Below are 12,368 nucleotides of genomic sequence, written 5' to 3' on the forward strand. Positions count from 1 at the left end.
ACAAAGCAGAGGCAGATCCTTACCAAGTACAGGCTGAGTGACCACCAATTGGCAATAGAAACCAGCAGACATAAAAAGACATGGCTACCCGAAGAGAGAGAGAGAGAGGAAGAGAGAGAAAGAGGAAGTGAGAGAGAGGGAGAGAAAGAGGAGGAGAGAGCGAGAGGAAGAGAGAAAGGAGGAGAGAGGAAGAGAGAAAGAGAAAGAAAGGAGGAGAGAGGAAGAGAGAAAGAGAAAGAAATGAGGAGAGAGGAAGAGAGAAAGAGAGGAAGAGATAAAGAGGGAGAGAAAGAGAGAGAAAGAGAGGAAGTGAGAGAGAGAGAGAGGAAGTGCGAGAGAGAGAAAGAGGAGGAGAGAGAGAGAGAAAGAGGAGGAGAGAGAGAGGGAGAAAGATGGAGAGAGTGAGAGAGGGAGAAAGATGGAGAGAGGGAGAGGAGAGAGTGTGAGAAAGAGAGAGGAAGAGGAGGAGAGAGGAATGAGAGAGAAGGAGGAGAGAGGAATAGAGAGAGGAGGAGGAGAGAGGAATAGAGAAAGAGGGAGGAAGAGAGAAAGAGAGGGAGAGAAAGAGAGAGAGAAAGAGGAGAGACTGAGAAAGAGGAGGAGAGAGGGAGAAAGATGGAGAGAGTGAGAGTGAGAAAGATGGAGAGAGTGAGAGAGGGAGAAAGATGGAGAGGGAGAGCGCGAGAAAGAGCGCAAGGGAGAAAGAAAAGGAGAGTGAGAGAGAAGGAGCGAGAGAAAGAGAGTGTGAGAAAGAGAGGAAGAGGAGGAGAGAGGAAGAGAGAGAAATAAAGAGGAGAGGAAGAGAGAGAAGGAGAGAGGAAGAGAGAGAAGGAGAGAGGAAGAGAAAGAGTAGGAGGGAGAGAGGAAGAGAGAGAAGGAGAGAGGAAGAGAGAAAGGAGCGAGGAAGAGAGAGAAGGAGAGAGGAAGAGAGAAAGAGAGCGAGAGGGAGAGACAGAAGGAGAGAGGAAGAGGAGGAGAGAGGAAGAGAGACAGAGAAATAAAGAGGAGGAAGAGAGAAAATTAGAGAGGAGGAGAGTGAGAGAAAGAGGAGAGAGTGAGAAAGAGGAGGAGAAAGAGGAGGAGAGAGAAAGAGGAGTAGAGAGAGGAGGAGAGAGAGAGAATGGGGAGAAGAGAGAGAAAGAGTAGGAGAGTGAGAGAGGAAGAGAGAGAAGGAGAGAGGAAGAGAGAAAGAGAAGGCGAGAGGAGGGAGAGAGAAAGAGAAAGAGAGAGAAAAAGGAGGAAAGAGAAAGAGGCGAGAGAGAGAGAGAAGGAGAGAGAAAGAGAGAAGAAGAGAAAGAGAGGCGGAAAGAGAAAGAGAGAGAACGAAAGAAAGAGGAGGAAAGAGAAAGAGGTGAGAGGAGGAAAGAGAAAGAGGCGAGAGAGAGAGGAAGAGAAAAAGCAAAAGAGAGAGAAAGAGAGAGAGAAAGGGAATTGAATTGAGAAAGAACGAGAAAGAGAGGAGAGAAAGAGAGAGAGGAGGAGAGAGAGAAGGAAAGAGAAAGAGAGAGAAGGAAAGGGAGTGAGAGAGGAGAGAATGAGTACGAGAGAGAAAGAGGTGAGAGAGAGTGGAGAGAGAAAGAAAGAGGAAAGAGAAAGAGGCGAGAAAGAGGAGTGAGAGAGAGGAGAGAAAGAGAGAAAGAGAAGGAAAGAAGAAAGAGGTGAGAGCGAGAAAGGAGAGAGTGAGAGAGAAGGAGAGAAAGAGAAGGAAAGAGGAAAGAGGTGATAGAGAGACAAGGAGAGAGAGAGAGAAGGAGAAGGAGAGAGTAAGAAAAGGAGAAAGAAGGAAAGAGGAGGAAAGAGAAAGAGGTGAGAGAGGAGAGAGAGATGGAGAGAAAGAGATACAATGAGAGAGAGAGAGGAGAGAAAGAGAAAGAAATAGAGAGAAAGAGGAGAGAGAGAGAGAAAGAAAGAGAAAGCGAGAGGGAGAAAGAAAGAGAAAGAGAGGAGGAGAGAGAGAGAAAGAGAGAGAGAGGAAGAGAGAAAGAGAGAGAGAGGAGTAGCGAAAGAGAGAGAGAGAAAGAGAAGGAGAGAGAAAGAGAGGGGAGGAGAGAGGGAGATAAAGAGAGAGGAGATGGAGAGAGAGGGAGAAAGAAAGAAAGAGAGAAGGAAAGATGAGGAGGAGAGAGGGAAAGGAAGAGAAAGAGAGAGGAAGAGAGAAAGAGAAAGAGAGAGGAAGAGAGAAAGAGAAAAATAAAGAGAAAAAGGGAGAAAGAGAGAAAGAGAGAGGAGAAAAAGAGGAAGAGAAAGAAAGAGGAGGAGAGAAAGAGAGAGAGAGGAGGAGAGAGAGGGGGGGAGAGAGAAACAGAGAGAGGAGGAGAGAGAGAAAGAAAGAGGAGGAAGAGAGATAGAAAGAAAGAGGAGGAAGAGAGATATAGGGGGAGAAAGAAAGAGGAAGAGAGAGAGAGAGAGAGAGAGAGAGAGCGAGAGAGAGAGAGCGAGAGAGAGAGAGAAAGAAGGAGGAGGAAAGGGAAAGAGGCGATTCAGCGTTATCAATGAGGAGATGTCTCTCCAGATAAGGGCTGCTCAGCTCATCCTGGCATCCATGTTCGTTTGGTGCTTCCTTTAATCACAAACTGCCATTGCAGAAGCCATTTCAGGTGATACCTACCCAACTTGGCCATTTCAGGTGATACCTACCCAATACCCAGGTAAAGCTCTGTGCTAAGGAGCTCTTTTATTGCACAAGTATATTACAGGCTCATTGCTGCCTCACATATATTTGTCCAAAGCCATTTATTCATCCAGAAACTCTGTGAAGGATAGGGATGGTGACGATGACTATGTGACACTGAGTGTTGGTGACACTTCAGCGCCCCGGGACTCCCGGGCGCTAGTGTATTGTGATAGAGTGGCAGAGTGCAACCTTTAAAGGCCAACTATTGGGGCAGAACAGCAGCAATCCTAATGACTCAGACTATGTGCTGATTCCCTCCCCCTTGTCCACACTCTCATGCCTAGTTAAACCAGCACTGGCTGTGCTTCTAACACTTTATCAATTCAAATCAACAGATGAATAATGATATGCTACTTCTTACTTCCATGCGTTTCCCTGCGTGATCTGAATACAACGATCTATTTAGGCTGTAGGCTCTCTGAAGCCTATAGGGGACTTACTCCTTCCTGTATGACGTACTGGAAGTGGAAATGGAAGATCATCTGCTGCCACCTGCTGGTCAACATGATTTTTACATCACATTTCATTATTCATCTTCGATTATTTGAGGCGTGCGTGTGTGTGGAGCAAAAATAACCTTTCGGAAAGAGTCTAAAAAGTGAGTGTCTGCCTGTGTGCCCGTCTGCTTGTGTGTGCGTCTTCCTGTACATGCGTGCTTGTTTGAGTGCAGATGTGTGTGTGCGTACCTCTCATAGATGGTCTTCAGGGGGACCTGGTCTGAGATGCCGTCGGTCTCCTCCAGGAAGAGGATGAGCCAGGAGGTCCTGTAGGGCCACTCCTCCGTCAGGTTGATCCACGACGCCAGACGGTCCCAGTTAAAGATGATCTGATTGGCCCTCAGCAGACGTCCTGGAAATATGGACCAATGAGAAGTGACGTTTGGTATGTTGGTTGAAACGCCTACTACTCCCCTTCCGATAATAAGTGCCATGCTGGGAGTAGTCGACTCTCCCCCTTGGGTGATATAAAGGTAATCGAATAGGTGATGTGTTACCTGTGACAGAGACGATGTTCAGGAGCCTCCTCATGGTCTGGGGGCTGATGTCACTGAACCAGTCCTCGGTGACCAGCAGCTTGGTCAGGTCAAAGGACATCTGTCTGGTAACAGTCCTCTGCATCTGCCTCCTGCGGTACGTGTCCTACACACACACACACACACACACACAATACCTCATGTTTATACTTGGATTAGCCCTTGGTCTTTCCACAAACCAGTCAGTAAGTCATTTTTGCTTAGGTCACTCGTTTTGCCCATTCTAACGTTCAATCGAACAGTAACTGAATGCCTCGATGCCTGTCTGCTTGCTTTATATCGCAAGCCACGGCCACATGACTCACTGTCTGCAAGAGCGAACCATTTTTGTGAACGGGGTGGTATAGCTAATAAACTGGCCACAGAGAGTATATTATGTGTTTGCTTCACACATCAAAATGATAGTAACATTATTTACAGCAAGCACTGGCCTCGTTTAACCTGTCCTGTGTCCTACAGTTCACATGACCGCGTGACAGTTTTGTGGCAGTCTCATGGTGACATCACCCCGTGGCGTGCCGTCCACCTTGCGACAAGCGGCTCCCTGGGTGCGTGACCTCTCGTCCCGGAGTCCCGTCTCTTCCTCCTTCTATCCTCGTTTTCCCAACACCCATCCCATACCCACCAACACACAAGCAGCTCTGTTACTGGGCCCAATTAACCGACTGGAGATCTCAGTTGAGCTCGACAGGGAATGGGCCAGGGCTGGACGCACGGATATACACTGTGCGCTACCAAGACAGAGGCATCAGCTGTCCACAGTCACTGTCCTTACACAGCTGGGTCAAAGTTTGATATTCGGATTCCCACTAGCTGTTACAATAGCCACCGCCACGCTTCCTGGGTTCCACACAGGGTTGTGTGTGTGTGTGTGTGTGTGTGTGTCTCAAGCAAAGACTGAACTGTGTATTGAGACTACATCTCACCTCTTTTCTGGATTGTCTGCGAGTCCAGAATGAGTGGAATGCTGTCTGGAGGACCACAATAGGTGCTGCTTGCCGAACGGTGCAGCAATGCTGGAAATAGGAGAGCGTTCGTCAGGCCACAAGCACTCAGAACGCCACCACCAGCCACTAAGCGGACTGTGATGTGGACTTAATGCCTGCCTTGTGACAACCTCACTGGTAGGGAGAGAGTGTATAGCCAGTATTGGTTCAGTAAGGAGGAGGGGGTGATTGGCTCTCCTTTGATCCTTACGTAGATGCATTGGACATGCTCAAAGAGTGAAATATGATTGGTGAAAGTCAGGAGAAATGGTTGAAATCTGACTGTTGAAAAGCTGCTGTAAGAGTTGGGATATTTCCTCCAAACAAGCAAACTTACTTTGAGCTCACATCAGCCCAGAGCACAGCGCCAAAGTACTGTTTACAAGCCTGAGCTCGCCTGGCCTGCCTCCCTCACTTCCCCTCCCCTGCCATCTTGGAAGGCTAAAGATCCACAACTCCGCAATTAAGTAGCCAAGAGACAGAGAGCTTTTTCTCTCCTTCCAATCCTTCTTAGCTCCACTTGTAAAGAGACCCACTCACTGCCTTCTTGGCAGCCAAGAAACCGCCAGAGAGGGCAAACAAAAAGAAGTGGGCGCCGAAATAAAAAAAGGGACCCAAGGAAAATAAAGACAAAAAAAAAAACAGGCAAATAAATCAGACGCCCAAACAAACAAACAGATAAACAAACAAAACGGGGTCCTCGCAGGGGGAAGCAGGCAGGGCCACTTAGCCTCCCGCCAGCAGCCACCGATTGCCAGCGTTTTGTCACTGGGACACACTGCTGCTCCTCCCTGTCATTAGGCAGTGTGGCATCGCAGCAGGAAGGATAAACAGACATTACATCAATTACCAGGCAGAGACTCCTCGGCGATGGAGACAGGCTCTTTTGCTCCCGACCTCCTCCACCCCTCTCCACTATGTTCACCGCAAGGCGAGAGGAAGCTAGCTACACCCCCGGGCCTGTGGGTTTAAGTGCATTATCTCACCCTTTCTATGTTAGTCTTCTCTAGCTGTGTCTATGGGAAAAGAAGCAGAAAAACCACTTCAGGGGCAACATTTTGATGCGTTTACTGTGCTTTCATTGCCCGCACAGGCGCCCAATCTCCTTATGTTCCTTGTTGTATCACTTGTCTTTGTGCCAGAACTCTGCCGGTCTACAGGACCTCTGCAGGTAGATCTATGGCCCAGCCTGGGCATGGAGAGGGTTGGCCGGCTGAATGAGTTTACCCTGCGGTTGAGGGCCGTCTTGCTGCCAAACTTGGCCTGGTCCCCCAGACTGTTGGAGGACAGGTTCCTGTCCATCTCCTCGTGCCATCCTGTGAAGAGAGGAGTGGAAAAGGAGAGATAAAACGAGAGACAGTACCATCAGGGACGTCTCATCACAACATCTAATGTAAAGAAGCAACCTATTCACAATAAATTATTACCATTTCCTACAGCAAGTCAGAATGTGCGAGTGTGTGTGTGTGTGTGTGTGTGTGTGTGTGTGTGTGTGTGTGTGTGTGTGTGTGTGTGTGTGTGTGTGTGTGTGTGTGTGTGTGTGTGTGCGTGCGTGTCTACTCTATGCCTATGTCAGTGTTTCCTAATCCTGGTCCACGGGACCCAAATTGATGCACCCTAAACAAAAATGTGCACCCTTTTGGGGTCCCCAGAACCAGGATTAAGAAACACTGGCCTGTGTGTGTGTGCGCATTTTCATGTTTGTGTGACACACGCCGTGCATATGTCTTGCGTACCCTCAGGGTTGGCCAGGTCTCCGTTGGAGGTGGGGGCGGCCGTGCACAGCTTCCTGGTCGTGCTTAGCCCCCGGCTGTTGAGGAAAACAGGCAGGTGGACGATGTTCCTCATGTAGTCGTGGCCGTTGATGTTGGAGTCCCTGAGCACGCTGTTCAGGTTCTGGTTGATGGCCTTGATGATGATGTGGGGGTCGCTGGCAAAGATGGAGATGAAGGGGCCTTTGGAGAACAGCACCCTCACCTGGTGGAGGAGGGGAATAGGAGGAGGATTTAGACCTGGGTTCATCCACTACTGCTCATCCGTAGTGAACTTATTGGGATGATAAAAGCCTGAAATCATTTGAGGGTGAACCTTGTGTCAGATTCATAGTGTGGTCATACACACACAACTGGGGAACAGAAAACTTGACATCAACTTGTTAATATCTGTAAACTGTGGCTAAAATGTGTAGTATCTTGTTAGGTTGAGTTTGTGGGTCACATATCTGTTGATCACATTCTGTTTCTAAAGAGGACATGCAACAGCAATTCAAATAGGGGGCCTCCCTACTAGTTGTCTCTCAAAATCAGGGGTATTCAACCGGGGTCTGCGGCCCTCTGACATAGGCCTTGAAAAAGCACCCACGAATATACAGTTCATTCAGAAAGAATTCAGACCCCTTGACTTTTTCCACATTTTGTTACGTTACAGCCTTATTCTAAAATTGATTTTTTTCCCCCCTCGTCAATCTACACACATTACCCCATAATGAAAAGGTAAAGCAGGGTTTTTGTTCAAACACATTAAATGTCAAAAAATTAAGTATCACATTTACATACAATACCAGTCAAAAGTTGACACATCTACTCAACAAGGTTTTTTAATTAAAAAAACTACTGTTTTCTACATTGTAGAATAATAGTGAAGACATCAAAAATATGAAACACATACGGAATCATGTAGTAACCAAAAAAGTGTTAAACAAATTTAAATATATTTTAGATTCTTCAAAGTAGCCACCCTTTCTTTGCCTTGATGACAGTTTTGCACACTCTTGCTATTCTCTCCACCAACTTCACCTGGAATGCTTTTCCAACAGTCTTGAAGGAGTTCCCACATATGCTGAGCACATGTTGGCTGCTTTTCCTTCACGCTGCGGTCCAACTCATCCCAAACCATCTCAAATTGGGTTGAGGTCAGGTGATTGTGGAGGCCAGCTGATGCAGCACTCCATCAATCTCCTTGGTCAAATAGCCCTTACACAGCCTGGAGGTGTGTTTTGGGTAATTGTCCTGTTGAAAACCAAATGATAGTCCCACTAAGCTCAAACCAGATGGGATTGCGAATCGCCGCAGAATGCTGTGGTAACCATGCTGGTTAAGTGTGCCTTGAATTCTAAATAAATAACAGACAGTGTCACCGGAAAAGCACCCCCACACCTCAATGCTTTGCGGTGGGAACCACACATGCAGAGATCATCCGTTTACCTACTCTGAGTCTCACATAGACATGGAAGATGGAACCAAAAATATCCAATTTGGACTCATCAGACCAAAGGACAGATTTCTACCGGTCTAATGTCCATTGCTCGTGTTTTCTTGGCCCGAGCAAGTCTCTTCTTATTATTGTTGTCCTTTAGAAGTGGTTTCTTTGCAGCAATTTGACCATGAAGGCCTGATTCACGCAGTCTCCTCTGAACAGTTGACGTTGAGATGTATCTGTTACTTGAACTCTGTGAAGCATTTATTTGGGCTGCAATTTCTGAGGTGCAGTTAACTCTAATGAACTTATCCTCTTTATTTGGGCTACAATCTGAGATACAAGCAGTTATTCTAATGAACTTATCCTCCACAGCAGAGGTAACTTTAGGTCTTCCTTCCTGTGGCGGTCCTCATGAGAGCCAGTTTCATCATAGCGCTTGATGGTTTTTGCGACTGCACTTGAAGAAAATTTTGAAGGTCTTGATGTTTTCCACATCGACTGGCCTTCATGTCCTAAAGTAAAGTAATGGACAGTCGTTTCTCTTTGCTTATTTGAGCTGTTCTTGCCATAATATGGTCTTGGTATTTTACCAAATAGGGCTATCTTCTATATACCACCCCTAACCTGTCACAACACAACTGATTGGCTCAAATGCATTAAGGAAAGGAATTTGACAAATTAACAAGGGTTAATTGAAATCCATTCCAGGTGACTACCTCCTGAAGCTGGTTGAGAGAATGCCAAGCGTGTGCAAAGCTGTCATCAAGGCAAAGGGTGGCTACTTTGAAGAATCCAAAATCTAAAATATATTTAGATTTATTTAACACCTTTTTGTTACTACATGATTCCATTTGTTATTTCATAGTTGATGTCTTCACTAATATTCTACAATGTAGAAAATAATAAAATAAAACATCTGGAATGAGTAGGTGTCCCCAAACTTTTGACTGGTACTGTAAGTATTAAGACCCTTTACTCAGTACTTTGTTGAAACACCTTTGGCAGCGATTACAGCCTTCTTAGAACGATGCTACCAGCTTGGCACACCTGTATTTGGGGAGTTTCTCCCATTCTTCTCTGCAGATCCTCTCAAACTCTGTCAGGTTGGTTGGGGAGCGTAGCTGCACAGCTATTTTCAGGTCTCTCCAGAGATGTTAGATCGGGTTCAAGTCCGGGCTCTGGCTGGGCCACTCAAGGACATTCAGAGACGTGCCCTGCAGCCACTCGTGCATTGTCTTGGCTGTCTGCTCAGGGTCATTGACCTGTTGGAAGGTGAACCGTTCCCCCCAGTCTGAGGTCTTGAGTGCTTTGGAGCAGGTTTTCATCAAGGATCTCTCTGTACTTTACTCCGTTCATCTTTTCCTCGATCCTGACTAGTCTCCCAATCCCTGCCGCTGAAAAACATCCCCACAGCATGATGCTGCCACCATGTTTCACTGTAGTGATGGTGCCAGGTTTCTTCCAGACGTGATGCTTGGCATTCAGGCCAAAGAGTCTTTAAGTGCCTTTTGGTAAACTCCAAGCAGGCAGTCATGTGCCTTTTACTGAGGAGTAGCTTCTGTCTGGCCACTCTACCATACAGGCCTGGTTGGTGGAGTGCTGCAGAGATGGTTGTCTTTCCTCCAGAGAGGAACTCTGGAGCTCTGTCAGTGACCATCAGGTTCTTGGTCACCTCCCTGACCAAGGCCCTTCAACCCAGATTGCTCAGTTTGACCAGGCAGCCAGCTCTAGGAAGAGTGTTGGTGGTTCCAAACTTCTTCCATTTAAGAATGATGGAAGCCACTGTGTTCTTGGGGACCATCAAAACTGCAGAAATGTTTTGGTACCCTTCCCCAGATCTGAGCTTCGACACAATCATGTCTCGGAGCTCCACGGACAATTCCTTCGACCTCATGGCTTGGTTTTAACTCTGACATGCACTGTCAACTGCAGGACCTTATATAAAACAGGTGTGTGCCTTTCCAAAATCATGTCCAATCAATTGCATTTACCACAGGTGGACTCCAATCAAGTTGTAGAAACATCTCAAGGATGGTCAATGGAAACAGGATGCACCTGAGCTCAATTTCGAGTCTCTTAGCAAAGGGTCTGAACACTTATGAAAATAAGGTATCCGTTTTTTTTTTTTTATACATTTGCAAAAAATGTCAAAACCTGTTTTTGCTTGGTCATTATGGGGTATTGTGTGTAGATTGATTACAATAAGGCTGTAACGGAAACAAAATGTGGAAAAAGTCAAGCGGTCTGAATACTTTTCAAATGCACTGTAGCTCTTAATAGTTTGCATTAAAAGCTATAGTGCCGTAGGCTGCTGGTAAGCTTTCTTGACTGGGAAATTACGTTTTGGCTAACACATGGCTCACCACTGTTTAACCAGCTAAGTAGCCTCTCTTAGTGAAAATGTGTTTGGAGTCACCATCCAAGCTTATAGGCTATGTTAGAGTTTGCACTTCCTCTTCCAATTATAATGTGGGGAGGTCAAAATAATGAAAAGGGATCTACCAAATCTATTTATTTTAACCCAATGAGTCCCACTGTAATGCCGGCGCAAGGTATGTGGACACCTGCTCATCGAACGTCTCCTTCCAAAATCATGGACATTAATATGGAGTCCCCCCTTTGCTGCTATAACAGCCTCCGCTCTTCTGGGAAGGCTTTCCACTAGATGTTGGAACGTTGCTGCGGAGTTCGGGCACTGATGTTGGGCGATTAGCCCTGGCTCGCAGTCGGCATTCCAATTCATCCCAAAGGTATTCGATGGGGTTGAGGTCAGGACTCTTTGCAGGCCAGTCAAGTTCTTCCACACTGATCTCGACAAACCATTTCTGTACAAACCATTTCGGACAGTTATTGTGCTGACTTTGCTTCCAGAGGCAACACTCGGTAGTGAGTGTTGCAACCAAGGACAGGTGATTTTTATGCGCTATGTGCTTCAGCGGTCCCGTTCTGTGACCTTGTGTGGCCTACCACTTTGCGGCTGAGCCGTTGTTGCTCCTAGATGTTTCCACTTCACAATAACAGCACTTACAACTCCAAGGCAGCTCTAGCAGGGTAGAAATGTAACTAAATTACTTGTTGGAAAGGTGGCATCCTATGACGGTGCCACTTTGAAGGTCACTGGGTTCTTCAGTACGGGCCATTCTACTGCCAATGTTTGTCTATGGATAATGCATGGCTGTGTGCTAGATTTTATACACATGCCAGCAACGGGCATGGCTGAAATAGCCAAATCCACTATTTGAATGGGTGTTCACATACTTTTGTGTACAAGGGTTGGACATGCAGATAAATCAAAGAGATAAATGAAAAGTTGATTTTTGCTGGGGTCTTGGGACCGATTGGGTTAAAATGTTGATTACTTCTCCTTGCCATTATCATTCACCTGGTAAGACAAATGTGAAGATTTATTTTGATGCTAATGTATGATCGGGGTCCCTGGGTCACCGGTTTGCCTGGGAAGGGGTCCCTAGGCAAGAAAAGGTTGAAGACCCCTCTAAATCACTATGAGGGAACCTGATGGTCGACGGCGCGTACACACACACACACACACACAGGGACTTTCCAAGCCTGATGAGAGACATTGTCGAAGTGTCACATGATCCTGATTTGTGCTCCATTTACAGTCTAGGACTAACCACCCTCAGATGACTAACCACCCTCGGACACTGCGTGTGTGTCCACAGGACTAACCACCCTCGGACGACTAACCACCCTCGGACGGTGCGTGCGTGTCCACAGGACTAACCACCCTCGGACGGTGCGTGTGTGTCCACAGGACTAACCACCCTCGGACGGTGCGTGTGTGTCCACAGCAAAACAACTATCTGCTTATACTGTGTTTGTTCCTGTCATTTAATTTTACCTGATAATCACTCATTCTGTATCTATTCATATCTATGTCCTCATATCATCATATGAATATAGCTCTGTAATATCATACATCGAAAGAATGGAAAAATATTTACTTTGCTGAAAAATCCAATTGTCTAATATTCGTATTAAAAATAAGAGAGTTAGCTCAGAGGGAGGCGAGGTGCTGGTTTGTTTGCACAGAACATTTCATTAGCAAACTACTAGGGGGATTACTCTTCCCCAAATGATAACATTTAGCTTGAGGCAATTCTATTACTCCAGCTGGGAAGAGGAATTTGAACTCTGGGTAATAGGGGAGGCTGAAAGGGGATGGCTACTGTATGCACTGTGTCCATAGTCCATACAATTATTGCTTTATGCAAGAGGCTTTGAAAGGTCAACCTTGGTCATGTGACTTGATACTGTGATTTTATTGCGATTTGATGTTCCAAATATATTGCTCTGTATATGTCTGCTGCAGAGAGACAAGAGAGAGCATGAGAACATTTGTTTTGGAAATAAAATTGCTGAAAACATGTTGGCTCACTATTTAAAAACATGGAGAACAAGCTATAGAAGGAAAACTACCAGAGTTGTGGCGCAGGTACAGCACGCTAGCACTAGC

General features: G+C 46.3%; 1 protein-coding gene across 3 annotated transcripts in view; it reads right to left on the reverse strand.

Annotated features, from left to right (window-relative positions):
• Positions 1 to 12,368, reverse strand: part of kidins220a (kinase D interacting substrate 220a) — a 98,049-nt gene that overhangs the window by 57,954 nt on the left and 27,727 nt on the right. For all 3 annotated transcript variants that reach the window (XM_090220573.1, XM_036962716.2, XM_036962715.2), the window contains exons 20-23: positions 6,430 to 6,670; positions 5,921 to 6,009; positions 3,669 to 3,813; positions 3,361 to 3,523 (exon numbers count right to left, since the gene is read on the reverse strand). In XM_090220573.1, coding sequence (XP_090076699.1) covers positions 3,361 to 3,523; positions 3,669 to 3,813; positions 5,921 to 6,009; positions 6,430 to 6,670 — 638 coding nt within the window. The remainder of the gene's footprint in view (positions 1 to 3,360; positions 3,524 to 3,668; positions 3,814 to 5,920; positions 6,010 to 6,429; positions 6,671 to 12,368) is intronic.

Source organism: Oncorhynchus mykiss, chromosome 25 (genome assembly GCF_057628025.1).
Source record: "Oncorhynchus mykiss isolate SJ-2025 chromosome 25, ASM5762802v1, whole genome shotgun sequence".
Taxonomy (NCBI): Eukaryota; Metazoa; Chordata; class Actinopteri; order Salmoniformes; family Salmonidae; genus Oncorhynchus; species Oncorhynchus mykiss.